This window comes from Grus americana, chromosome 13, assembly GCF_028858705.1.
Source record: "Grus americana isolate bGruAme1 chromosome 13, bGruAme1.mat, whole genome shotgun sequence".
Taxonomy (NCBI): Eukaryota; Metazoa; Chordata; class Aves; order Gruiformes; family Gruidae; genus Grus; species Grus americana.
In genome coordinates, this window is record NC_072864.1 from 18664017 (window position 1) to 18689447 (window position 25431).

Here is a 25431-nt window from a genome sequence, read left to right on the forward strand (position 1 = left end):
AGGAGGCTAAGGCAACAGTAATTTATACAATAATAAATTGAGCATTGTAAGAATAATTATTCCGTTGAATAAAAGAACTCTGGCAAGAAACTTTTCACATGGCATTCAACAGACATTCAAATTAATGAATAAAGTATGCAACTTAAATTACTTCAAAAATAAAGACTTTCCAGCGGTTTACCATAATGACAACATTGTATAGAAAGATACAATCGCTCTTTGTAGCCTAAAAATTGTCAGTTTTATTTTACAAAGATGACTTCCAAAAGCATCTTGTCATGACAATCGAGTTTTGAGGAAAAAACAACCTGTCATTTGATAAATAGATGAAATTAACTGTCATTAAAACCACTTAAGCACTCCTCCTTCCTGTTATCCTTCTCATCTCGGCAGTAACTGCTAAGAAGATTTCAGGGAGGCTCAGTCATTGATGGCAGGACCTAGAAAAGAAACAATTTTGCATACAGTTATCATTCGCATTTACAGCTTCTAGTTACTGTATTTCACTAACCTGCACTTAATTGGCTTCCTTCTGCCACTGGCATGAGCACAATGGATCATCTACTTCATACAAATCACCGCTCACTGCTGCAATCACACCTTATACCATGAAAACATTGTAGTGGTTGCATCCTATCACATTAACAGTGACACAAAGGTAAGATTAACAAAGTCCTGTTATCCACCAACTACGAATTGCTAATACCAGCCAGTGCATTAGCCAGCAGGAATCACACATTACTCATTATCATGCAGTTCATTACTTATGGGACATGGTTGAACCTGAAACTGGTAGATTTCTCTGTAACTTCTGGAAAATAAACCACTTGTCCACAGAAACATACCACCAATATAAGTGAAGGACCAGATGCAACAGTTAGAATTAGTGAAGAAGAAAACTACAACTGCATGTTTTCCAAAAGAACATGATCCAAAATGTTGTTTGACTAAGCAGGCAGCTTCTTTAAGAGGAAAGGAGGGCATGGGTTGGCCAAAGAAAAAGACCTGAGCCTTGCATAACCAGACTAACTCCCGTGCATCCCCAGAAGGCTGTGTGCATGGCAACCCCACTTCCAACACACAAAGTAATTAATTACATTCCCACATTAAAGCTACCATGGCACACCTCCACCTTGGCAGATTTCTAACTGGCTTTGATCTTTTCCATCTTCCTCATGCCAGGTTCCTCACACCAACTGGCCCTCAGTGACAGCTGAGTTTTTAATACCATACAACACCTTGATGCACACGGGTTTTGCTGTTTTTTCCACCTTTTGCTAGACTACACTGCCATTTAGTCACTGCACTGACATAACAACTACACTTTCTTCCACTGCACTGCAGCTGTACACCTACAGACGTGGCAACGGGAAATGAGGGTCTTCATGCCTACAGGAATGTAGCTGCCTTTTTGGATAGCAACTTGCATCCTTTTTCATGCCGAGGACAGAGCATATGGTCCTTCGAAGGGACATCAAAATAAATATGACAGGTCAGTGCAATCATCACACCGAATGAATTCAAATGATGCCATATCTAAAATGAAATGTGTGCACATAATAAAGATTCAAATGACAAAAAAATCTCCTACCCTTTATCCCTCTCTGAATTATTTATGAATTCTGCAACTCCAGCTGTTGCCACCAGCCCAAGGACATTACTTCATTTTGGGAATGACACTTCATATTAAAAGCTAAGTTAACAAAACCGAACAAAAAAGGACACTGTGGACCCTCCTTAAAGGCCACAGAAAAGCATCTTTTCCCAGCATTTACAAAGGAAAATAATCAACAATCAATTCAGTTCATGTTTCTCAACTTGTTTCTGTAATTCCAGACATAGATTTCAACACTCATGCATTGTCAGCCATGCCTTTTTAACCATTGCAGTTAGGCAAGACTGTCAAAGCGTCGCGGATCCTCCTCCTATTTTTTTAGGGTTATCTCCCTCTAACAGTTCACCATAAACCATATGCCACCATATCAAAGACTCTGTGATACTACTGGCACTCAAGTTAGTGAAAGCTTTTAGTATGTAATATGGTTTTTCCAAGAAAATGTGAATATTCTGCATATATGGAATTGCTTTTGATAAAAAACAATTATTGTTTCCTTTTAATTTATGAACAACAATTTCAACATGTATAATTTAGGCACAAAGAATTGGTTTCAACTAGCCATGACATTTAGATTAGCAAATTCTACATAGTACTATCCACCCACTTATGGGCTGCTCTGATTCACGTTCCATCGCATATTAGTTCTTAGATTTGAAGCAAATAAATTGAGGACGGGGAAGGCTTAACCAGTAAGCACGATTTCCATCGCTTACATTTACATGCCCCCCCCCATCCCTTCCATCAATTAAAACAACTTCATAGTTTATCTGTAGAGCAGAGAACACAGAGGTAGAATAAATAGGAAAAAAATTTAAAAAATAAAAATTAAGAAGAATCAACCATTGGTTTTGGTTGCTACCTTATTCATAGTGGAACGTGATAATTAAATAGGTATAGAGATCTGAACTGTTACACAAGAACACCCACACCATTAACCATCTTCCTACTACAAGAACATACTGAGACACTGCCTTCATGTCAGGCCTGAAATGACTCAAAATTTGCAAGTCTCCAAGTGTCGAGGAATATACAACCCCAAATATTAGCCTTCATGGTTTACCAACAGCCACAAAGGAGATTACTCTGTTCTTACCTGTGATCTTCATTTCACAGTGTTTTCTGCTTTTACTTTTACCTAACTGAACAGCAGTTAGGTTTATGTTCTAGGAGATCCCAAAGGCCTAAGAACTTTTAACTGATTAATGATTTGGGGTTGTTGTTTGTTTGGGTTTTTTTTTTTTCTCCTCCATAGTCATCTGAAAGCAGACTAGCAATTGTAGCAGTTCTACACTAAAAGGAGATGTGTGAATGAACTTAAAAGCTTCCCAGATACCATGACCAGAAACCTCCAGTATCACCCACAAAGCTTGCAAGCCATTTGTCAGCCTCCTGCAGCTGAGAACACACCATTTGCCATCAGTGCCAAGCACACAGTTCAGGCCTGAACCAGAATGCCAGGCAGGCAGGTATTTCACAAGCAAACTCGTCTTTGGGAAAGGCAGCAAAGCACGAGATGTTACCTGTCTTTGCAAGTGAAATAAGCCAATGGCTTGCAAGCAGAGCCCGCTTTGGTTTAGCTGTCGGCAGCACCTCCAGCAGTGCCTGCTTTTGTTCAGTGTGGTACCACTGAGCTCATGCAGTGTTATTCAAGAAAAGGAGATGTAGTTCAAACAAACATGTATTTGACCTTCAGTCTGCATCAGAACTGGCACCCAGCCCTGAACAGTCTCCTTCCTCGCTACTGTGGGAAACCTACTGAAAGAGGACCTTCCCTTCCCATCTCCTGCTGCTGGCCAAAAACCCAAAAGGTACAGAAACAATGAGAACAGGCAGAGAACTTGGGATGTGCAAAATACCACTGAGCAGTTAAACGTTATCAGTTGAACCTTAATCTCCAAGAGCCCCAAATTCTCCTGTTGTCACTGCTATATATTTGAGGTTATTACTCCCTCACCATTAACAATTCTCCAATATTTTGCAAATACCAGGTGTTACATATGCACAAACCCTCTCAAAACTACAATTATTTACAGTTGTAACCCGCTCAAATGTACATCACATTTTTTCTGAAAACTAACAAATTAAAACCAGGAACATCTCTCGTATTCCAGGGCTGCCATTTAACTCTCAATGCCACAGGTTCTCAAGTGCCTCCTGAAATACTTTCTAGCTGTGCTAAAGGAATGACATTTGGAAAAATCACCTGTGTGCTGACCGGAAAACATCCTTCTGAACATTTTTCACAAGCTAGTTGGATGCAATTGAAGTCAGTCCTCAGAAAATAAGGAAAGTCGTCTTCCTGCCCAAACAAGCTCACTAAAATGCTTCCGGCTATGACATTATTTCATAATTGACACATTATACACAAACATCTTAAGAAAATATCTTTTTGCGTATGACTGGATTACACAGCTATTTATACCCAGTGCTTTCGCAGAGCCTTCCCAATGTTGCACAATGCTCTCAAATACAAATGACAAATTGACCCTTTCAGATTATTTTTTTTTAGCGTTCAATATTTTTAATGTTAAAAAAATTGTACCTCAACATGGTCTTTAATCTAATCCTTACCCTGAACAACTGAAGTACATCTGTATTAATCTATTAGATGCTTTTCCAAACCACACCTATGGCACTGCATAAATTACTGTAATTTAAATGAATTACCGTTTGAAAATTCTCATTTGGTAAGAAACATGCAGTGTTACAAGGCGCTGGAAAGAAAAATGTGCACTACGGTAACTAAGTTTTATAACACAGTATATCTAGGTTCTCATAAACCAGCTATTCTAAATTGTTAAAGGACAAGAATATTAGACCGATCACATAGAACACACATCAATATGTCCAAGAAGTCAATAATATGAAATTAAATCTACAGTTTATTTAGATACATTTCCATGCCCATATATGCAGAATCCACTTTAAAAATGCCATTAGGCTAGCTGAAGAATATTACTGCAAAAGACATTAACACCAATAGTAATTCTATCTCTGCCCTGAATAACTTGCATTTTTCTCTTTCAACATCTGATCTGCTGAAACGCATTGAAGAAAAAGAACTTGAGGAAAAAAAAAAGGAAAAAAACCAAACAGAAAAAAACCCCAAGTTCTTTTGTTACATTATTCTGCATATTCCTACTGTTTAAGGATGACTTGTTTAAGACTGCACATTTCAACTACCTAACAGTAAAGAATGAAAAGCTTCTTGCTACAAGCTAAAAAGAAAGTCTTTACCATGCTCCTTGAAGAGCTCATTTTCACATTACTCAGGCTTCATTATGCTGAATCAATATTCGTTTAGTCGCTGGGGTTATTGACATATTTTAAAATAAAAGTATACCCTTCAGCTACTGCACTCATTACGGGTAATTTGTCTTGTCAGAGAGCAGGGAATATTATCCCAGTCTTTCAGGGGCTGACAGCCCATGGAAATACCTCCCCTTGGTTACAACTGTAAATAATTTTAAGGTAAAATATTGAAAAATCAATGACTGTTTCCTGCAATCTGTCACAAACAAATCAATCATAATCTGCACAGCCAGAGAGTATGATTTGAAGGAGATGAGAGCAGATGTAATTCTTGGCTGGAATCTCTCATTTCAAAATCACTTCACATAATGGTGTCATCATTTAAACACTTAGCAGTCACTGCAACTGCCACTCATAACATCTAGTTGGACAAAACCGCAAGGAAGAGGAGGAGAAATGCCATTGCTGTTATGTAAACAAACACTTTATTTAAATGGTTGCAACATTTAGCAAATTTCACAGATATAACAGCTAGGCTCATCTCTCCATGAAAGTCCAAGATGCTTTTCTTTCTCAATGGAAGACTGTCTATAAATTAGCCCCTCAAAAGAGCGTTTTAAAACAAAACTGGGCTTCACAAACTGTGCGCAATAATATCTGGTACTAATGCTATTTCTAAAAATATTTCAATTTCATTCACTCCAAATTGCTCATAACAGAATTACGCATGAAATTCTCAAGAGATTAAGAAAGCAGAATTGTCTGAGGTACCTTTGTCTTTTTAAGAGCAATAAGGATTTCAATGCTTCTTTGTCCTCTACATATTACATTTCACATCTAATTTTCATTAAGCGCACACCGTCTCAACTTTAGTGCAGGTAACCACTGCAGAGTACAAGGGAAAGAAAGTCATAACCTACATAAATTAATTGATAATATATTTTCAACTTGCACTCAAAGAGATTAACTGTTGTATATGGAATTACATTTGTATAAAGGATCAATTTATACATAAAGAATTAACTACTGTGCAGTCAAAATGCTATAAACTGATCTTTGTAAATGTGAATCATTTGTGTAAAACTAATCTATTTTTATAGAGTAACACTAATGCTTGGACTGAAATTATTTCCTCATTTGCCCCCCCACCTCACCCCAGACTACATTTTCACCCTGACACCACAGTGTTTGAGAGACTTCTGTGCAGATCAGTCAAGACAAAAAAGCAGCAGACGGGCTGAAATCGTTGTGCAACTGCAACTGTGGGCCTAAGCCTGCATTCCTTGCACAAACAAAATTTGCAAATGCTCATGGGGTGTTTCATTCTGGAGTCTATAATTTGAGCTCTTAATCTTTAATGTGCAGAGCCTGTTATCACATAGTCATTTTAATCACATTAACCTTACCAACTCGTATTTCTGAATATTTATCTCACAATTGTGAGACTAAGAAAAAAATGCAATCAAAAAGATGAAATTATTTTCTCTTTTCTTGAAAAAAAAGAAAAAAACCAAAAAAACCCTTAATACTTTTTTTTTTAAAATGAAAGAATAGGGCATATTGTACATCTAAGTAAACCTCTCCAAGATTTTCCTTCTTTAAAGCAGACTTTAAGTCTCTTTATCTTCTACATGGAAAACACACATCTCTAACTCTTTATTGATACACATCAAAACTGCTATTGTTTGTAGCAGCTGGACAGATTCTCTTTCTTAGCAAAATAAACTATTAAAAAACCCAAAACCAAAGTCTTAGCCCAGAAGAAACAGTTACTGCCTTAGAGGCTAACTAAGTGTAGGAAAACTGCAAACACCAGCCGTGAAGTGAATCAGCTTATCCTGGGGAAAGGCCACTCTATTGTGAAAGGAAGCGGGAGGAGGCAGAGGGTTAGTAATCGCTAAAAACAAGGGTAGCTCCTAGAAATGAGTTGCAGCACCTCACTTTTTCCCTGGATGAGATCTATAATGAAGCTATCTGCTAGAGAGACAGCCTCAGGCTCATCAGCTCATGGCCAACCGACACTCACAGAGGGAAGACCCTGCTTACTACAGGAAGCCATTCTGGGAGGGAGAAGCAATGTGCCATACTGAACATGCCGGCATCTTTCCCCAGTGCCATTCCCCTGAGCCAGGTTGTTATTTCTCATGACAATCACCTAATTAGATGGGTCAAGAATCACAGAAGACAGAAGAGATCCATTCTTCCTACATGCCAGTTCTCTTATTTGTAAAAACGAAGGCAATGACTCTTCCCCTCCACTGCAAGGCACTTAATAAATGTTAATAATAATAAAGTCAGTCACATCTCCCAGACAACACTGTCGGATCTTTTCTTGCAATATTTGAGAACTATTGGGCTCAGGAGAGAGCTCCCACAAGATCCACACAGAAAAAGACTCACAAATTCTGTCCTCGGATGCAAGAGGTCACAGAGGGCTGTACCACAGCAGACACTTTGCAACCGCTCCCTGACAAGGGAAGTCTTAAGAAGAAAGAGCAACACGTGCTGTGGCACTACAGATGTTTATGGAGAGCTCATGGGTCAGCACTAGGAGTACTATTTTCTGCTGGACAAAGCATTAAGATGCTGTAACAGCTAAGAGGACTGTGAAGTCTTTCTGGTTAAAACATTGAACTAACTTCAATTTCTTGAATGAAAAGGTATTGTTCTTCATTCCACCTTTCTCAAGAAACAAAAGAACTACAGGCTATGGAAAGAACTGAAAAAAGGCAAGACACTGGATTAAAAAAGAAAAAAGAAAGAGTAGTATTTCCTCTAGTACCCATCTTCTTGATTTAAATGAACATTATGAGCAAGAGCAGCAAGTCACTAGTATATAATGCAGCTCCATGTGATCACTGAACAATAAAGCAGTGCAAATATTAGATCATGCACTATTACTGATATTACACTATTATCAATACTTTACCTAATGAAGTTTATAAAGTCTTTGTGTTTGGGTGTTACGGAAAGAAGAAGAATCCTGCTTTGAAAGAGTTCCTGCCTTCCAACTCTGTTCTTCCCTACTTCAGCACTGCTTAGGCCAGTCTCACTGAGCTCATCTGGAGAGGACAAGAAGAAAAGAAAAAAAGAGCGTACTTACTACAATATTCATCATCTGCACTACGTGATGTTCTTAACAGAAACAGGACTAAAGCTGATGTATCTGGAAACTAATTCTGCATTTTGTTAGAGACAGAACCCAGTACCACAAAGGAAAGTGCCACTACTGTAACGCCTTACTTAATGAATCATAACATACACAAAACAAATTACTTACTATTAACTCTGAATAGGACTTAATACGGTGAAAAAGAGCTGCAAGCCCAGATGCATTCTGTCTTTGTACAAGGTCTCTTCCTGTACTCAGGCAGGTACCAGCTATGACGGACTGCTGGATTCATTTTCCCCATCACGGACCTCGCTGTTTCTGCTCCCGGGTGTATTCTATAAAGGCAAAAAATGGACATTTGGAGAACAGGGAAATGCAACAAAAAGATAGTGTTTGTCACTAATTTAAGACAGCAGGTTTCTCTTACAAACAAGGATTACAGACTGAGCTATACAAGGGGTTCTTCACCCTTGCACATTTGTTAAATCCCACAGACACTGCGTTAGTACCACATCCCACTGGACAGCGTTCAATTCTGTGTTTTCTAAGAGGCGCACCATAAACAGGTGCATATGGAAATCAAAGATCTGTGGAACATGGAAATTTAATGGCATTTAGTTAACAATTCAGTAATAGTATTAATAAGTTGCTGTTGCTCTAAAGCTCAACAGTCTAATAAGTTATGTGAGTATGGACACCAATTTAAATCTGAACATTTCTGAGAAAAGCAGAGGGTTCCGCTTAGGTAAACAGAGGCACAGAGGTTACATGACCAAATCTGGGTCAAAGGATGTGCCAGAAACTGAACGAGAAAATAAGCCCAGGATTCCAGACTCCTAGTCCCTTCCCTACTACCAAGTCTTATACTGGCTGAGGTGGTGATGGGAAAAGTCTCTCGGCCATTCCACAGCCTCCTCTCAGACAACTATCTGGGTGACCTGGGTTTCAGTTTTACTTAGGGACACAGTAGCACAGTTTATACCACAGAGAATATCAGCTGAATTTTAACTGCAGCAAGAAATTAAATACTGAAACAAACTTAAGAAAAAGCAATGAGCAAAAAATGCCTTAAAAATAACTTTTGAAACCTAGGCTCTACAGAGCTGTCCCCTTCCCAAGGGACATTCATGGAACCTAATGCCTACAGAAGCTGGAAGAGGGTAAGGTCCTCCTCCCTAGACAACAGCCAGGAAGTCAGTACAAACAGAGTAATTCTTGCACCATCAATATCATAAAGAAGTTGTAGGCACCTTTTTATAATGACAGAGTATTCTTAATAAAAGCTTCAAGCAGGTTTTATAGCTGCATATTATCCAATGAGACCAGTAATAAACAGCACTGTAGCATTATTTAGTGCAACTCCAATACGCCAAGAGTCACAACCTCGGTTTTATTTATCACACAGGCTAAAATGTTAGCTCTTGGCTTTACAGTAGCAGCCAAGCCTGTAGCTATTTCATCCCAGCACACTGCCATCTGGATATTGATACTTTGCTACGGGATATGAAAGAAGAGCATAGTTACCTAATACAGCTTAATTGAAAACAGAGGACCTACATATCATACCATGCATTATTCTATACAAAATTAAATCTGAAGGGCATGAAAAGTTCCATAGATGTCAGCAGAGAATATTTCAGAGGTAAATGCTACGTTCTTGATCTGCAATAGAAATGCTAAGAAGTACTGTGAAAAAGATAGGCTTATGAAAAGAAAAAGCTAGTTTTCGCTCTGTTGAAAAAAAAAAAAGCTTAGGAAGATGCATCTCCTTCGGGAAGAATAGGAGAGCGATCAGTCAGAAGTTTATTAGTATAGTAAAGTCTCTGTTACAATGATCCACATTTACCTTGAAAGGTCCGACTGGCTTGTTTTTTTCCTCAAACAATGATTTATATTAAAAAAAAATTCTGGCTCTACAAATACATTCACTTCAAATCTGCAGAAAACAGTTTCAAGAATCATTCGCATCTGCATTATCCACTTTAAGGAACAGAAACTAAAAAGCTCTAATATTAAGAAAAATTAGAAATTATGAACCAGTAAAAACAATTCTTTGGGTGTAAGGCTAGAAAGGCTACCTGGCTTTACGTTTCTCCTGAGAGAGGTAATGCTGAGCTCTCATACCAGTCATAAGGTATGTAAGTAAAGCAGATAAAACACAAACCCTTTGGAACACGACACTGCTATTAGAAGTCACCCACCTCTAATACCCACACTGGAGGCCAGATTCCAGCTACGGGAGCTCCCACCACGCTGCAGTGCCTGGGAATTTGCCACCGTACGGAAAGCTACGGGTACATGCACGTCCCATAAAATGGCACAGCCGTCCTTCCCGCTGAGGTGCTTCTCTTTCACAATAAGGAGCCAACTAACAGTAGATGTGGCTGGCTAAGTGAAAAACTTGTTTAGACATGAAAGAGAGCATTTTTCATTTTTTCCACTAAAGTCAACCATTAGGAGAGTCTATTTTCTGTATATGCCCGTGGAACCGTAAGCAAAATAAACCCTAAAGACATTCTTAACTTAGTCCATATTATGCCAACAAATTCAAGCAAATTGTGCTAGTTAAGTTAATTACAGGAAACTTCAAGGAAACTGAAATACAGTTTCAGGTTCTCCCCTGATACTGTCAAGATCTTTGGAGTTACATGTTCAATACAATAAGTACGTGCTTAAAAGGCTTGCCAGCTGCACTTCTGTGTATGGTTTTATTCCACATACTAAACAGGTTTGCTGGTGCAATTTAAAAAAGGACTGAGACTGAAAATCAGGTTTCTTTTAGCAGACAAAAAGTGATTTTATATAGAAAGGCTTGCTGAGAAAAACAAAAGTCTCTCTAAGCTACCTAATACCTAATTGCTAGACACAGAAGAGTTATTCTAGGTGTTCATGAGTTTACAGCTCAGTCTCAGACCGCACACACGGAGAATGTTAACAAGTAGAGTCTCAGGCAAAGTACGTGCAGGCAGAAGAAAGAGCAGAGAAGTGAAGGTGTCTTGCAGAGCTCTCCTGCAACCATTCACCTAGGCTAAGAGCCACCAAACACCAGCACGTCCACTGCAAGTACTGACCCTGTAACTCCCAGCACTTCATCCTGGGGAAGCCAGCGGCAACACGCACACGAGTATCTGCAGGAAAGCGCCCCTAAGTTTTACTGCCGATGCTTCAGCCAATATTTTAGATGCGCTGTTTTAGCTCTTGCTCAGCTAATAATGTATTGATTTAACGTAGAAAAACACAAGCCCCTCCCTCCTCTTTGCACACTAATTAGGTTTACTTCCACAGTAGTGCAAAGGTGAGAAAAGGAATTTTTTTTTCTCTTCATGCTTAATTAACAAGATAAATATTCACTCATACTAATAACAGAGCAAAATAGATATGAATTGTTAATACTTTTAAATACACTATATGAAACATCTCTTAGCAGATGTTTCCAGCAGCAGTTTCCACTACCATCCAAATATTTTGTTTATAGGGACAGCTTTAAACAGAACAGAGTATCTGGGAGGGAGGATTATATTATTATTAATATTATTATTTTTTTTTTTTTTTTTTTTTTAAGGATTCCCTTTAACATCACATACAGATCTCTTGGTAATATATTCACAAATTGAAGTGGAGAAACAAATTATTCAGTAAGTGTCTAAGGTCAGGTATTCTGAGAAAGAAATATCAAAAAGGTTTTCTCAAAACAGCCTCCTTCTCATCTACCCCTGTAAAAAAAAAAAAAAGTTGAAATGATCTCCTAATGCATCTCCCTTCATAATTCATGCCGAAAGATGACATTTTTCTCAGGATCTTAATTAAGATAATGATGAACACCTGTGTCGGCATTCTTTGGCAAGACAGCATTATCCATCATAATCTTTTAAGTACTCTCAAAAAAACCCAACAAAATTGTGTGACGGAACCAATCTGCTGCCTCTCCTTGCACTAAGTTTTATATCTCAGACACACACAAGAACAATTAGATCTTTAAAGACTGCAATAAAAGCGGGATCGTTAGATTTTAAAGTTTCAACAGAAAGTAGCTATTAAAGTAATTAAATTAAGTTGTATCATATCCAAGATACCTAAGTTTAACTCCATCCCCTACAAGCCACCTGCAACGAAACCACTTACAGTTAGAGCCTACCAACGGCTGTACTTTTAAAATACAGTTTGCTGTTATTTTCAAGATCACCCTGCCTCTTCTTCCCCTCCTGGAAAGAAAATATTCACAGCTGATCCCTATTATATGTTCATGCACTAATTTATTAAGCTATTTTATGCTGTATCACATATGCTTGCACACCCTGAATGAAATTATGCAAATGAAGCCAGTGTAGAAAAACAAATATGCAAGTTCAAGTATTGCTACATTTCAGGTCTGCACATTTTGTGCAGTCATCTCAAATCCAAGTTCCCCTCATGTCAAAAACCCTACTGGAGTCCGACTACTAAAGTAAGCAAAGACCATTTTAAACAGCTTTGCAGGACCAGCCCATCAGACTGAAGGCTACATAAATAATGACTTTATTTATTTATACAAGCTGAATTGAAAGTCACAAGCCTTAATTTAAATAAAGCGAAGAGTGCACAGCCAGCCTGTAAATCCTACCCATCGTTAAGAACTGAATGGCAAATGTTTCTTTTATTGCATTAACAGTTCAGCTTCCAAGAAATTATGACAAAAATATATGACATACAGAATTTTAATATCAACTTGCACTTAGATCGTTTCACTGGCAGCTGTAAAGCAAACAAACACCTGGTACCAGGAACCTATCCGTACCTTCAAATGTACATACCTTCAGTAAAATTGAAGAGAAGCAGCAAATGTATCCTCAAGCCCCACATTTGTTAATGGAACTGGTAGAACTACAGAAACAGGAGTCTTGAAACAAACTTATTTCCCTTTAATCAAAGAGTTGAAAAGTCCTGCAAAGCAGATTAGTCTTAGGCTTTCACATTTTAATATGCTTCTATCGGAGGAAAAAGTTGCTGTGACCAGCCATTCAGTAGAGCTACCAATGAGCAAATAAAGCAGAAAATAGAGACATCCTTAAGAAATGAGTCTCAAATTTGATATAAAGTGAAGGTGACAACCACAGCAATAGAACTATAAACTAAACTAAATGTTTCAATATCTTGAAGAATTATCTACAGTTCTTTCAAATCTGCAAAGAATATAATAGTGGCATAATGTAGGGAGAATGTCGGTTTGATAGACACTTACAATCCTGGTGGCATAAGAGTCCTACCGCTACCGTTTATTAATCAGCTCTGGTATTATGTTGCAATGCATGAAAGTATGCATGAACTTGCCACGGTTTCCAAAATGTACGCCTACAGAAGCAAGATTAGTAGAACATCAGAAATAAAGAGGGTAATTTTACATGACATTAAGCTTACCTCCTCCTCAAAAAAGTCAGATGTCATGGGAAGATGGTTAAAACTTCTGCTTCTCTCTACAAAGAAATGGGCAAGGAAAAGCAGTTACTCATTCCACTCACATATAAAATGAACGTTAAACGTATCAAACTTTACCAGATGATATCTCACTCCTCGAACAAGGGGTATTGTCAGAGGGCTATGACAGAAGCGCTTTTGAGCTGAAAAAGAAATGCGGCGCTTTAGAGCAATAGCTAAAATTAACCCAGGGACAAGTATCAGTGACACCGTGCAGCTGAAAACTGATGAAAGTGCACACCTGTGTGGATTGAGCATGTAAGAGTGTGCGATCCGGTGGCAGACCCTTCCCGGTTACCGGAGACAGAACCCACATGGATTTTTAAAGAGAGGAAACACCGTACGCTTCCACGTAAAGATAAATAACATAAAATGAAAGGGGGAGAGAAAAGAACAGAGGAGAAAGGGGGGAAACGCCAGACAAAGCGCTGCTCGGCAGCGGCACCGAGGAGGGTGCCGAGACCCACCCCGCCTCGCCGGGCTTCTGTACGCCGCTCCCGCGATCGCCGCCTCGCCGCGGGGCCCGGCGCGAACGGCGCGCCAGCGCCCTCCGGTAGGGCGCGGGGGGACACCGGCGCCGGGACCGCGGCCGGCAGCGGCTCCGGCGCCGCCGCCTCCCTGGGAGCGCCCGCTTGCCCGCCCCTTGTCCGCCCCTTGTCCGCCAGGTACGGGGCCCGGCAGCCGGCACGGCCGCCCCCGCGCGCAGGGCAACGGCGATACCCGCCCGGCAGAGGGCGCCTCAGCGCGGCGGGGCAGCGCCGCCACAGGACCCTGAAGCCCCGCCGTCCGGCCGCGCGGCGGGAGACGCTGCCGCCCCGCTTCCTCACCTCGGCGGCCGGGGCGGGGCGGCCCGCAACCGCCACGGGCTGGGCTGAGCCCGACCGAGCTGGGCCGGGAAGCGGCCGCCTCGGCCGGCAGCGCCTCCGCGCGCCGTCCTGTCAGCGCCGCTTCCGGACTCCCCAGCAACGGCGCCGCGTGCCACCACCGCCCCTCCACACCCCCTCCTCCGCGTGCTGAGGGACAGTTCCGCAGGCCAATGGAAGAAGAGGAGGACCCACCGCCCGCAGGAGGGCAGCCAATCATGCGCCGGGAGGGGCGGGGGCGGGACTGGCAGGGCCACGGCCTGCTGGGTAGTGTAGTGCGAGCCGCGCCCGCCCCACCGCCCCCGGCCCTGCCGTGCTCTCCCCCGAAGACACCGAGGAGAGCGCTCTCTGCCCGCCCCGTCCCTCCCCACCGAGGCGCCGCCGCCCCCCCCTCCCTCCCTCGGACCCGCAGCGAGGCTGACCGGGCAGGCTCAGCCTGTGCCCCACCGTTTGGCTGGGGGGCTGTGGCCGCTGCCGCCGGGCAAAAACCCCAGAGGGACGGAGCGGGGCGGTGGCGGTGTCGCCTCCCCGGCGTCCCGGAGAGCTCCTGCCCCGCCCCGCCCGTTTTAAAGCACACACCACCTCCCCGTCTCCGCGTCCTGCCCGCTGGGGCCAGCGGCGAGAGGAATTAGGGCTGGGAGATGCAAAAGTTACAAGATTAAAAATATATATGTATATATATAAAAAAATCTAATTATATCGTCTCCCCCCGGAAATGGCCCGTCGGGTCCCGGGTGGCCGGGGCTGCGACGGCGGGAGCAGCGCCTTGCCTCAGCCGCGAGGGAAAAAAAGCGAGGAGGGTATAAATCGGGATATGTTCCTGTTGGGAAATGTATCTGGTGGAATCAAAGGAGATTACATCTCCTGATCGGGGCGGATTTACCCCGGTTCATGTGGTTTTAATCTGCTTTCGCCTCGACCCTGTTATGAATCGGGGAGGGGGAGGATACCCGGGGTACTGCTTCGATCCGCGGGCAGACCCGCATTCGGAACCATTTCTGCCGCCCCGTCTCCGCCCCCGCCGCTCCCCTCCGGCTCCCCCTTCTCCCGGTACCGGCGCCCCGCTCACGGCCCCCCGAGCCCTCCGCGAAGCCAAGCCCCCACTCCTCGCCGCGCCCCGGGGACCCGCCGCCGCAGCTCCTCTCGCACAGCCGCCGCAACAGGTCCTGCGGCGGGGCGGCCCCGGCGCGTCCCCCCGTCCCGACGGCGCGACCGGCCGCGCATCCCGGTGCTGCGGGACCGGACCGGACTGGGCGCGCCGCTTCCCCGCCGAAAATCACTTTTTTTTGTTTCGAAAAGAAAAACTAACGCCATCGCCCCCCCACCCCCGTATATTCCACCTCCAGTGATTTAGTGGAGGGAGGGGCAGGGGGCAGAGAGCAAGAGGAGGGGTGGCTGCGCAGAGGGGGAGCCGGGCGGCTAATAAATCTTATTAAATATCTATTTTTTTTTCATATACTGATTGGCTTGCATTCCGGCGCAGCGCTGCTCCGCACGGTATTTAGCACATGCAGAAAGTTGGAGCTGATCTTAAATGGCTCGGAGGTGACTGCAATCCAGGAGCCGGCGCACTCGAGCCTCTGAGCGCTGGGGAGGGCCGAGAGAAGCGCGGAGCCCTCCCGCTGGTTGGGCCCGGCCGCGGCAGCCCAGCGGGGTCCTGCCAGTCCTTCCACTGACAACACCCCGCGAAGGAGGAGCCTCGCCGGGCCGCGCAGAAGGCGTCAGGAGCTGCAATTTCCAACTTAGCATCTTGGCAGGACCCTTCGGAAAGCGAGAGCGAGGAGGAAGGGAAAAAAAAAAAGCCCCCCAGTGCAAGGGGGAGAGAGCGAGAGAGGGTAAAAAAAAAAAAAAAAGAGAGAGAGAGAGGGAAGCGAGGGGGGGAGAAAAAGGAGGAAGCGGTGCCAGGCTGCAGGCGAGCGCGGAGCAGCAGCCCCGGCACAGAGCAAGGTGCCGCCGCTGCCCAGCTGGCGAGGGCGGAGAGGCGCCCGCGAAGCCCCGGCCGCAGCGGCCCCAGCCCGGCAGCGCGGCGGCTCCCTCCCGGCGCCTTGGGCTCCCGGGTATATGTGTGCGCCTGGCCATGTCGTATCCTCAGGGTTACTTGTACCAGCCGTCAGCGTCCTTGGCTCTCTACTCCTGCCCGGCGTACAGCACCAGCGTGATCTCCGGACCCAGGACCGATGAACTTGGGAGATCTTCTTCGGGCTCCGCTTTTTCCCCTTATGCCGGATCTACAGCCTTTACCGCCCCTTCCCCGGGTTACAACTCCCACCTCCAGTACGGCACCGACCCGGCCGCCGCCGCCGCCGCCGCCTTCACTTCCTACGTGGTAAGAGCAGCCCCGGGCAGCCGGCACCGCGTCGGGCACGGCGGCATCCCGCGGCCGCCTGCCCCCCCTCCCGGGCCTGCTTTTTGTTCCGATTTTATTTTTGAGATATCGGGAACAAAAGGGAGCGCGGGTCCCCGCATCGCCGCCCAACTTTCCCGCATCGCCGCCCTGTGCTGCCGCACACTGTTGCTGGCGGCAGCGGCGGGCAGGGCCGGGCGCGGGGGGAGCCGCCGGCACGGCACGGCACGGGCGAGACAGGGCTGGGGCGGGCGGGGACCAATTCCATTCCCTCAAAAAAAAATTTTTTTTTAAATATAAAACAGCAATCGTAATTCCGCAACAATTAGCTTGTTGTGATTGAAAAGGGAACGAACCCAGCAGCGGCCGGCGACGGGGAGAAATCCGGGCGATAAACCCAGGGAACTTTCCCCTGCACGGCGATAATTAGGCTGCTTAAATATTGCAGAGCTCTAATCCCATGGCCCCGAGCCGCTCCGCGGGCGCTGCGCGGGGAAGGGAAGGGGAAGGCAGCGGACTGCGCCGCCGTGCGCGCCTGCGGAGCACCGCGGGGCCGGCCCGGGGAGCGGGGCATCCCCGCCGCAGAGCCGCGGCCGCCGCCAGGGCCCCGCAGTTCCCCCAAAAACCCGGGGAGTTTTGCTCAGCTTCTCCCCTCTGTTTAGGGACTAGGCAGAGTTTTCACAGTTTCTATTTTTCTTTTTTCTCTCTTTTCTTTTTTTCTTTTTTCTTTTCCTTTTATTTTTCTTTCTTTTCTCTTTTCCTTTTCTTTTCCTTGTCTTTTTTTTTTCTTTATTCTTTCTCTATTCTTCTCTTTTCTTTTCTTCCCTTTATTTTTTTCCTCCTCCCGCCCCTGGCGTGGCAAAGGAGCGGCCCGGCCCAGCCCGGGCGCCTGGGCCCGGCAGGTTGCCCGCCGCGATCGCAGCCCGGGGGGAAGGGAAGGGTGCCCCCGCCGTTGTCCGCCCCCTCGCCGCGCTGTGTACTTGCTTTTCCGAGCCTGCTTTTGGGGGAGAGGCGTTGGATTGCTGCAGGCGGCCGGTGGCCTCCTGGGGCCGGAGCCTCCCAGCCCCGGCGAGCCCCCAGGCCCTTCCGCCCGTTCTCCCGGGAAGGAGCCAACGGAGAAGCCGGGCAGGGCCCGGCGCCGGGGGAGAGGCGGCGGGGCGCGGGCAGGGGCCGCGGGCAGGCCCTTGCGCTGCCCTTGCCGTGTCATTGCCGCCCCGCGGCCGCCTGACCTCGCCCCGCCGGGCCCCTCTTCCCTCTTTCCCCAGGGCTCGCCATACGACCACACGCCGGGCATGGCCGGCTCCCTGGGGTACCACCCGTATGCGGCGCCGCTCGGCTCCTACCCCTACGGGGACCCCGCGTACCGCAAGAACGCGACGCGGGACGCCACGGCCACCCTCAAGGCCTGGCTCAACGAGCACCGGAAAAACCCCTACCCCACCAAGGGCGAGAAGATCATGCTGGCCATCATCACCAAAATGACCCTCACCCAGGTCTCCACCTGGTTCGCCAACGCGCGGCGGCGGCTCAAAAAGGAGAATAAAATGACCTGGACCCCGCGGAACCGCAGCGAGGACGAGGAGGAAGAGGAGAACATCGACCTGGAGAAAAACGACGAGGACGAGCCGCAGAAACTGGAGGAGAAGGGGGACCCCGGGACGCCGGACACAGGTAGGGCAGCGGGCTCGGCCGGGTCACCGCAGCCGCGCCCTCGGGGCTTCCCCGGGCCCGGTGCGGGGCGGCCTGTCCCCCCCGAGCGAGCAGCCGGGGCAGGGGGAGACGGAGGGCAGCACTGCGGGCCTGGCGACGGCGGGGCCGGGGGGGGGGGGGGGGGGGGCGGCGAAGTGGGTGGGCGGGTTTGGGGGCGCAGGGCGAGCCCGAGAGCTGCCCGCATCCTCTCCTTTCTCCCCCCAGGAGCGGCGGATCCCAAGGCAGCGCCGGGCTGCGAGCGCCTCCAGGAGTCCCCCGGCCCCCGGGAGGCCGAGGGCGGCCTCAGCGACTCGGATTGCAAAGAGCCGGCGGAGGAGCGGCTCGACGGGCCGCCCGCCCCCCCCAAGGCGCCCGGCTCTTCCCCGCTGGGGTCGTGCCCGGCGGGCCGCGGGCTGCCGCCGGTGGGCGGCGAGGAGCCCCCGCCGTACCGCCCGCCCTCGGCCGCCGCCGGGCCGCCGCACGCCGGCGACCTGCACCCGCTGCTGCCCGCCGCCACCGGCGCCTCCGTCATCCACTCGCCGCAGCAGGCGGCCCTCGCCAAGCCCAAGCTCTGGTCGCTGGCCGAGATCGCCACCTCGGCGGACAAGGCGAAGGAGGCCGGCGGCGAGGCGGCGCCCCCCGGCCCCGCCGTGCTGGGCGGCGGCGGCCCGTCGCGCTCGCCACCGCGGCCGCGCTCGCCGGCGGCACAGTGCCCCTTCCCCAACGGGGCGGTCCTGCCGCGGCCGCTCTACTACACGGCGCCCTTCTACCCCGGTTACACGAACTACGGCTCCTTCGGGGCCCTGCACGGGCACCCCGCCGGCGGCCCCGCCGCCGCCGCCCCCGGCGCCCACTTCAATGGATTAAACCAGACTGTCCTCAGCAGAGCCGAGAGCCTGGCTAAAGACACTAAAATGATCAGGAGCCAGTCCCAAGTAGACCTTTGCAAAGACTCACCTTACGAACTGAAGAAAGGTATGTCCAACATTTAATATCGGCTTCTCCTCCTTACCCCCTCCTGGGACTGTGGTTTTGTTCTTTTATTATTATTTTTTTTTAATTTATTGAGAGAAATAATAAATTGCTTTGGCAGTTATTTTTCCACTACCAAAAGAAATACAAAACAAACAGAAAAAGACCAGCTCCCCCCTCCCTCCCAGCACCCCCTTCAAAAGTTTATAGAGTCTATTGGAAATGGCTGGGTGGAAACCACCCAGAAATGTCTTAACCAAGTGAAAAGCAAACGAGTGACATGCTCTCTCACACACACACAAAGAAGAAAGATTTGTATGAAATCTTATTCTGTATATTTAATGTAGCTTTTTGTATTTAAATTGATAATACAGTATCTTTGAAGTAAATTATGAAATCAAGACACCTGTACAGGCATTAATGTTGTTTTCGTAATATAAATATATACATTTCTGTGTCTTTTCCGGAATTGTTTCATAGTTTTAAAATATATATATACAAGTTTAATTTAATTTTTTATGCCTATTGTTTTTTTTTCTTGGGTGTGAGCTAAGCTATAATACAAAAAAAAAGTTATACTTATTAGATACAAAAACCTGCAGCCGCCTTTGTAAAATGCAATTATTTAATTAAAAGAGATTTTTAACAGAATCAAAACCACTCTTTTTTTGCAACGGGCAGATACGTGCGTAGCTGCGGAAAAAAAATACAGGTTTTGAAAGAGACGCGGGGCTCCGTTTAGGACTTTACAGTAGCACCTGAAGCCTTTTTCAAAGTGACTGACGGTTTCTAAAAGGTCGGGCTCCGGCGGCGAGAGCCGCCCGCGGGGCCGAGGAGAGGCGAGTGGCGGCGGCACCGGGACGGGGTCGGGGACGGGCGCGGGAGGGACTCTGTTTCCGGAGGTAAAGGCTTAAATCAGGCTATGCACAAAAGCACTTGTTAGAAGCACCAAATCGAAACGCAGTCCCATCTTTTAACCTAATTACTTCCAATCAGTGTCGTGTTTTATGCAAAGCAATCAGCTGGTGAACTTTGCTAATGAGTTCGATTTTCTGCCAGATTTAGCCCGCGTCGCGGCTGCAGAGGTGCTGCGGCGGTGTCCAGGGATGGGGACTGCACAGGCAAAGGCACTCGGTACGGCAGAGGACGCCTCGGCCCCGGCCCCTTCCCCCACTGCCCCCCCCTACCCCCAGGCGTTTTGCACCGCTGCGCTCGGCCTACGGGACGGCGCGGGCTGAGCGGCCGTCCGCGACCGCGCAGCCCCGCGCAGGGCCGGCCGCGGGCGCGGTGCTTCCCGGCGCTGGCAGGTAGGTGTCACACTCGGCCCGAGTTTGGCTCCCGCCGCCCGCTCGGCTGTGCGGGAGCCCCGCGGGGCCGCCGCGCTCCGCTCCGCGCAGCGCCCGCCACGGGCGGCGGACTGCGGCGGCCGCTGGGGCTGGGGACGGGCCACCGGGGCGCTCCCGGCCACCAGCCGTCCCTTGTGTAGGGAGACCGAGAGCGCCCTTTCAGCGCAGCGGGTCCCCGGGCGAGTTAGGTGCTCCCCAGCGGCACCCGGCGCGGAACTTCAAACCACCTCCCAAAGTCAGTCCCCGTGATCCCCACAGCCCGGGTCCCCTCCGAACACATAACGGCGAGGAACTGTTTCATCACCCGGCTCCGGGGACGGGTTTTTCCCTGTTCAAAGCGGATTTTGTGGGTGTCAGTTGTACGCGAGCACATCGCCGCTGTTAATGCGACGGGAATATCGCTGGGACCGCGGGAGCTGGTGCCCAGACACCCCTCTGTTTTGTTGGGGTTTTTTTTCTTGACGAGGCAGATAATTATTTTGTAATCTCTTCAACTTCATCAGAGCAATTTATTAGCTGTAACAGGTTTATTCATGCATATTTACATTTTACGGAATTTTAAATAGTAGTTTGTATTTTAAAGATGCACGTTCACGTTCACTTGGTTATATGATCTTCGTAGATAATCTGGTTTAAAATCAAAATTGTTTCAAGCTGAATGTGTAAAGAATCAAATATTCCTGGTATAATAGTATGTCATTTTGTCACTTTATAAATTATAAATGATTTTTTAAAAAAACGCTCGAATTCCTCGGTTGGATCTTTTATTTCCAGTCGGGGAGACCTGCAGGAAGGCGTATTTTTCGCGTAGCAGTGAGCTTTATTGGACTCACCTGCCTTGTTCAAAACGGGAGAAAGTTCGCGCGGTGAGGGGCAGGGGCAGACTAGTCCGGGCAGGAGCAGCCCCGATGTGCGGGGCTGAAGGCAAACCGCCGCGGTTCCCTTCCAGCCCAGGCTCTTCCCGCCACCTTTACTCCCGGCGGACATCGCCTCTGGCTGAACTCGGGTGAAACTCCCGAGCGCCCTTCGCTATAGGGAGACGGCAAAACCCCTCCGGACCGAGCTCCGGAGACAACACGTCCCGGAGGGGAACGACTGTCTCAAAATAAATAGGTTGTAATTATTCATCTAGCTATGGATTTATTTTTTTTTAATTGTCGCTCTACCTATCCCCAGCTGATCTTCCTATCTCTGAAAAAGCTATTTTGCAAAGCAGCTTAGGAGCTTCGCTCGTTCAAAAGCCCTATTCCTTATAATCGGGGCTATTTTGAATGGCTCTATCAGCGATCTCAATACGGTTTTCGTTTGATGTATAAATTCCTAAGGGAATTAACCGTTTCCTTTAGGTTGCAGCATGTCGCCTATTTAAAACCATAACTATTATTGTAGCCCCATCGATTTCATACAGCAATTTTATTCTTCACCCTTTTCCCCTGCCACGAGAGATGTACTGCACAGCCTGTCTTTAACATAAGCATGATTTTCCCAGTTTCTTTTCTATAACAGAGCAGGGGGGAGGGGGCAGCGTCCGCCTTTTTTGACTCTGGCATGTAAATTTGTTGTTAAAAAAATTTTTTAAGGCTATCTTAAAATAAAAATAACGTCTGCTGCCAATTAAAGCTGCCGTAGGTTACTCGGGAGCAGCCTCCGGAGGGGCCCCGAGCGACGCTTCACGCTGGGAGGGGACCCCTGCCTGGGCGCCGGGCAGGGCCGCCGTCCGCCCCGCGGGGCTGCCGCTTCCGCGGAGGTTTGGGAGCAGGAGGGTTTCATCGCCGCGGCTGAGTGGTTTTGGGTCTGGCGAGAGGGAAGAGCGGAGCTGGCCGCGGGGCCTTGCGGGGCTGGGCTCCCACCAGCGCGCCTGGGAGCAGGTGCTCGCCCACGGGCGCAGGTGGGAACGGCCCAGCCTCCGCAGGGCGCCGCTCCGCCCCCGCGGGAAACAGCTCGCCCCTTTCTGCCCCCCTCGCCCCGGGCGCAGGGCAGCAGCCCCCGCCGCGGCCCTCGATGGCGCGGGGGGGGAGCCGCGACCCACTCCGCCGCCCGGCCCGACGGCGCGGTCTGAGCGGCGCAGGTGGCAGCGGGGTGCGGCTCACGGGCCGCCCCTCCCGCAGGTGACAGTCTAACATCGCCCCCAAAGCCCCCACCGCGGCCGAGAAGCGTGTTGGCCCGGCTGTCCCGGCGGAGCCCACGCGTGGGGCCGCAGGAGCAGCTCAGTCTCCAGGCCGCGCCGGCCGCGGATCGGGACCTTGGAGGGGGCATGCGGAGGCTCCTGGCGGAAAGCTGCATCCCGTCGGGCAGAGAGCGCAGCTCCCGTCGGGGAGCCAGAGCGACGCCCCCTCCATGCCCGGCCGAGCCAGGCGCACTCTCCTCGGGAAGAGGCTTCCTGGGGGACACCTCCCCGAAGTGCCCCGGGGCCGGATGTTCCCGTCCCGGTGGGCCCATCGCCTCCCTGGCGCGCCCGGGAGGACGAGATCCCAGGCGGGGCCGGGAGCCCGGGGCTGCAGCCAGCGGTCCCATCCAGGGGAAATTCACCCCAGTCCTGAAGGAAAACGAACAGAGCTGGGGGTGCGGTTGGCAGCCAGCACAGCCCCCGAGCTCCGGCGGAGACGTCGGGACCTCACTGTACCTCCAGCCCCGCTTCTCAATCGCGAAGACGGAGGGCGGGAGAGGCGGGGAGCCTGGCGCAGCCCGCAGCCCTGCTGTTTCCTCTTTCACGCTTAAAAACAAAACAAATCCTAATTTAGACCCTCAGCACCCCGGACCGTGTTTACATCCCCCCCGCTGCTCTCCCCGCGAGTGTTGCTTTTCCAATTGTCCCGATTAACCTACGGGGCTCCCGCGCGGCGCGGAGCCTCCGCGGCGGCCGGGACGGCGCGGTCGCGTCTAATTGGCTTATTGGGCTTCTCCCCCCACACGCCCGGTAAGAGGATCTGAACAGCATCTTTTCTTGTCGTGCCTAGGAACTACTTGAAAGCCCCTCCGCCAAGAGAACATGGGAAATCACACGGTCAGCAAGTTTAAAGGAGGCGACTAAAAAATATCACAGGATTTTGCAGTAAAGTACAGGAACTTCAGCCCAAACACCCTCTTCTGCCAAACTCCGGAGGGGGCACGTGGATGAATTAAAAAAAAAAAGGGGGGGGGGGGAGGGAAAGGAAAACTCGTCCCCACGGGCCTCCGCACAGCTCCGGTCCTCAGCCGCGGGTATTCCGCAGCCGGCGGGGCGGTGCGCCCAGCTCCGCGGCTGCCGCCCCAGCAGCCGCCGTGCCCGGGGCTCGGGGCAGCCTGGGAGCGGCTCGGGAGTGCCAGGGGAGCCCGCCCCCCGCTCTCCTCTTTCTGTGACCTGCCTAGATTATTAGTAAGGACATCTGTGGCTGGCAAAGGAACAAGTGTTACCAAAACCAGAACCGGCTGTTTTTCCAAATGAGCAATATGTTAATTCCTCATCCCCCCTCTGGTTTCTTTAAAACCTGGCACAAATACATCAATAGCGGAGAATAAGGAGCCTTTGCAGAGAACAAGTGGCAGTTTTGAATTTACCTTTTGTGTGCGCCTCAGATGCAATCTTGAGGCATTTTTCCCCCTCTCTCCCACAGAAAAAGAGTGTTAATCTGCCCTATCTTGGGACCCAAAAGGACTGGAGTGGAGTAGATATTCACTGGAATCACATAGGGGAATAAGGGTCTTGCTTTATTGAATCATCAAATCCCAGGAATGAAGCTCTTAATTAATTATGGGTGCTAAAAATTCAGGCCAGCTGTTTCTTTTTACTTGGCTCTGACAGAGAAAGACAAAGTCTACATCGAGATCTTCTAAGGCGCATTCAGCATAAATCAGCGCCCTCGGCGGCGCTCCCGGCCGCGGCGCGGCCCGGCGGTGACAGATGGCGCATTGTCCCCACATTCCTCCACCGCGCCTCCGCGGGCGCGGAAGCGGCCGCCCGACGGCGCGGCCCGGCCCAGGGACCTTTCTCTGCCGGGGAAAGGGCTTGGCCGAGGCCGGCGAAGGACAGGCCGCACCTGGCCGAGGTGCCAGCCTTGCCCGACGGGGCGGCCGCGGGAGAGGGCTCCTGCGCGGATGCTGCGTTTTCTTGCCCGACAGCCTCCGCAGGGCGCCTCCTTCCCCGCCGGCAGCCCCTCAGCGCCGCTTCCAGCTCCTGCCTCCGCTCCCAGGCTAAGGCCGGAGCCCCCGGGCCTAATGCCCCCTCGGGTCCCCCGACGTGGTCCCCGCTGCAGCCAGCACCCTCGGCGCTACCTCCGCAGGAGGGCCTAACGCTGACCCGAGGGGACATGGGTCCCCCCAACATGGGCGCTTCTGCTTCTCCCTCAAAGGCAGAAGCGTTCCCCTGCGCGGCCGTGGAGTCCCCCGGGCGGGCTGCGCCGGGCTCCGGGGCTGCTTCCCGCAAGGCGGTGGAGGCAGTGGGTGTCGCAAGGGCACGGAGAGGCGCGCAGGAGGTGCGGCTCCATGGCCCGGCTAGGTCACCCGCTGCCCGAGCCCCGGCCCCTCTCTCTGGGGCGGCTGCGTTTGTTTAATACCCGTTGCTCAACGGGAGCGCCCCGCATTATTTCCACGGCTGCTTTGCAGGCGCAGGGGCGGCCCGCGGAGGGGAGGCGGCCGGGGGCTGCCCGAACCCTTCTCGCCTCCCTTTGCACGTTTGTCGGCAGGGAAATCTTTGCCGGTTCAGCCCGGCAGGGCCAAACGCGGCGGGAGGCCGGAGCAGGGGCGCCTGGCATCCCCCCAGGGTCCTGCCCCGCCGGGCCGGCCGGAGAGGCTCCGCGCCCGAGGCT

General features: G+C 49.6%; 1 protein-coding gene and 1 long non-coding RNA gene across 2 annotated transcripts; one reads left to right on the forward strand and one right to left on the reverse strand.

Moving 5' to 3' along the window:
• Nucleotides 1-224: 224 nt before the first annotated feature.
• LOC129212192 (uncharacterized) lies at nt 225-14405 on the reverse strand. The gene is made up of 5 exons (XR_008579095.1): nt 14261-14405; nt 13377-13432; nt 8151-8317; nt 7800-7932; nt 225-440 (listed from the first exon to the last, which is right to left on the reverse strand). It is a non-coding gene; the product is annotated as an uncharacterized LOC129212192 (long non-coding RNA).
• Nucleotides 14406-15851: 1446 nt separating this feature from the next.
• IRX5 (iroquois homeobox 5) lies at nt 15852-19942 on the forward strand. Its single transcript, XM_054840435.1, has 3 exons — nt 15852-16622; nt 17906-18311; nt 18555-19942. Exons 1-3 carry the CDS (start codon nt 16374-16376, stop codon nt 19319-19321), a joined length of 1422 nt encoding a protein of 473 aa, XP_054696410.1. The 5' UTR covers nt 15852-16373; the 3' UTR covers nt 19322-19942.
• Nucleotides 19943-25431: the final 5489 nt, after the last annotated feature.

What these genes read in the sequence shown, in the direction of transcription:
- IRX5 (XM_054840435.1), top strand. Translation starts at nt 16,374, where the DNA reads ATGTCGTATCCTCAGGGTTACTTGTACCAGCCGTCAGCGTCCTTGGCT. An exon ending in CCGCCTTCACTTCCTACGTG is followed by an intron (nt 16,623 to 17,905) that starts GTAAGAGCAGCC and finishes CTCTTTCCCCAG; the next exon opens with GGCTCGCCATACGACCACAC. An exon ending in CCCCGGGACGCCGGACACAG is followed by an intron (nt 18,312 to 18,554) that starts GTAGGGCAGCGG and finishes TTCTCCCCCCAG; the next exon opens with GAGCGGCGGATCCCAAGGCA.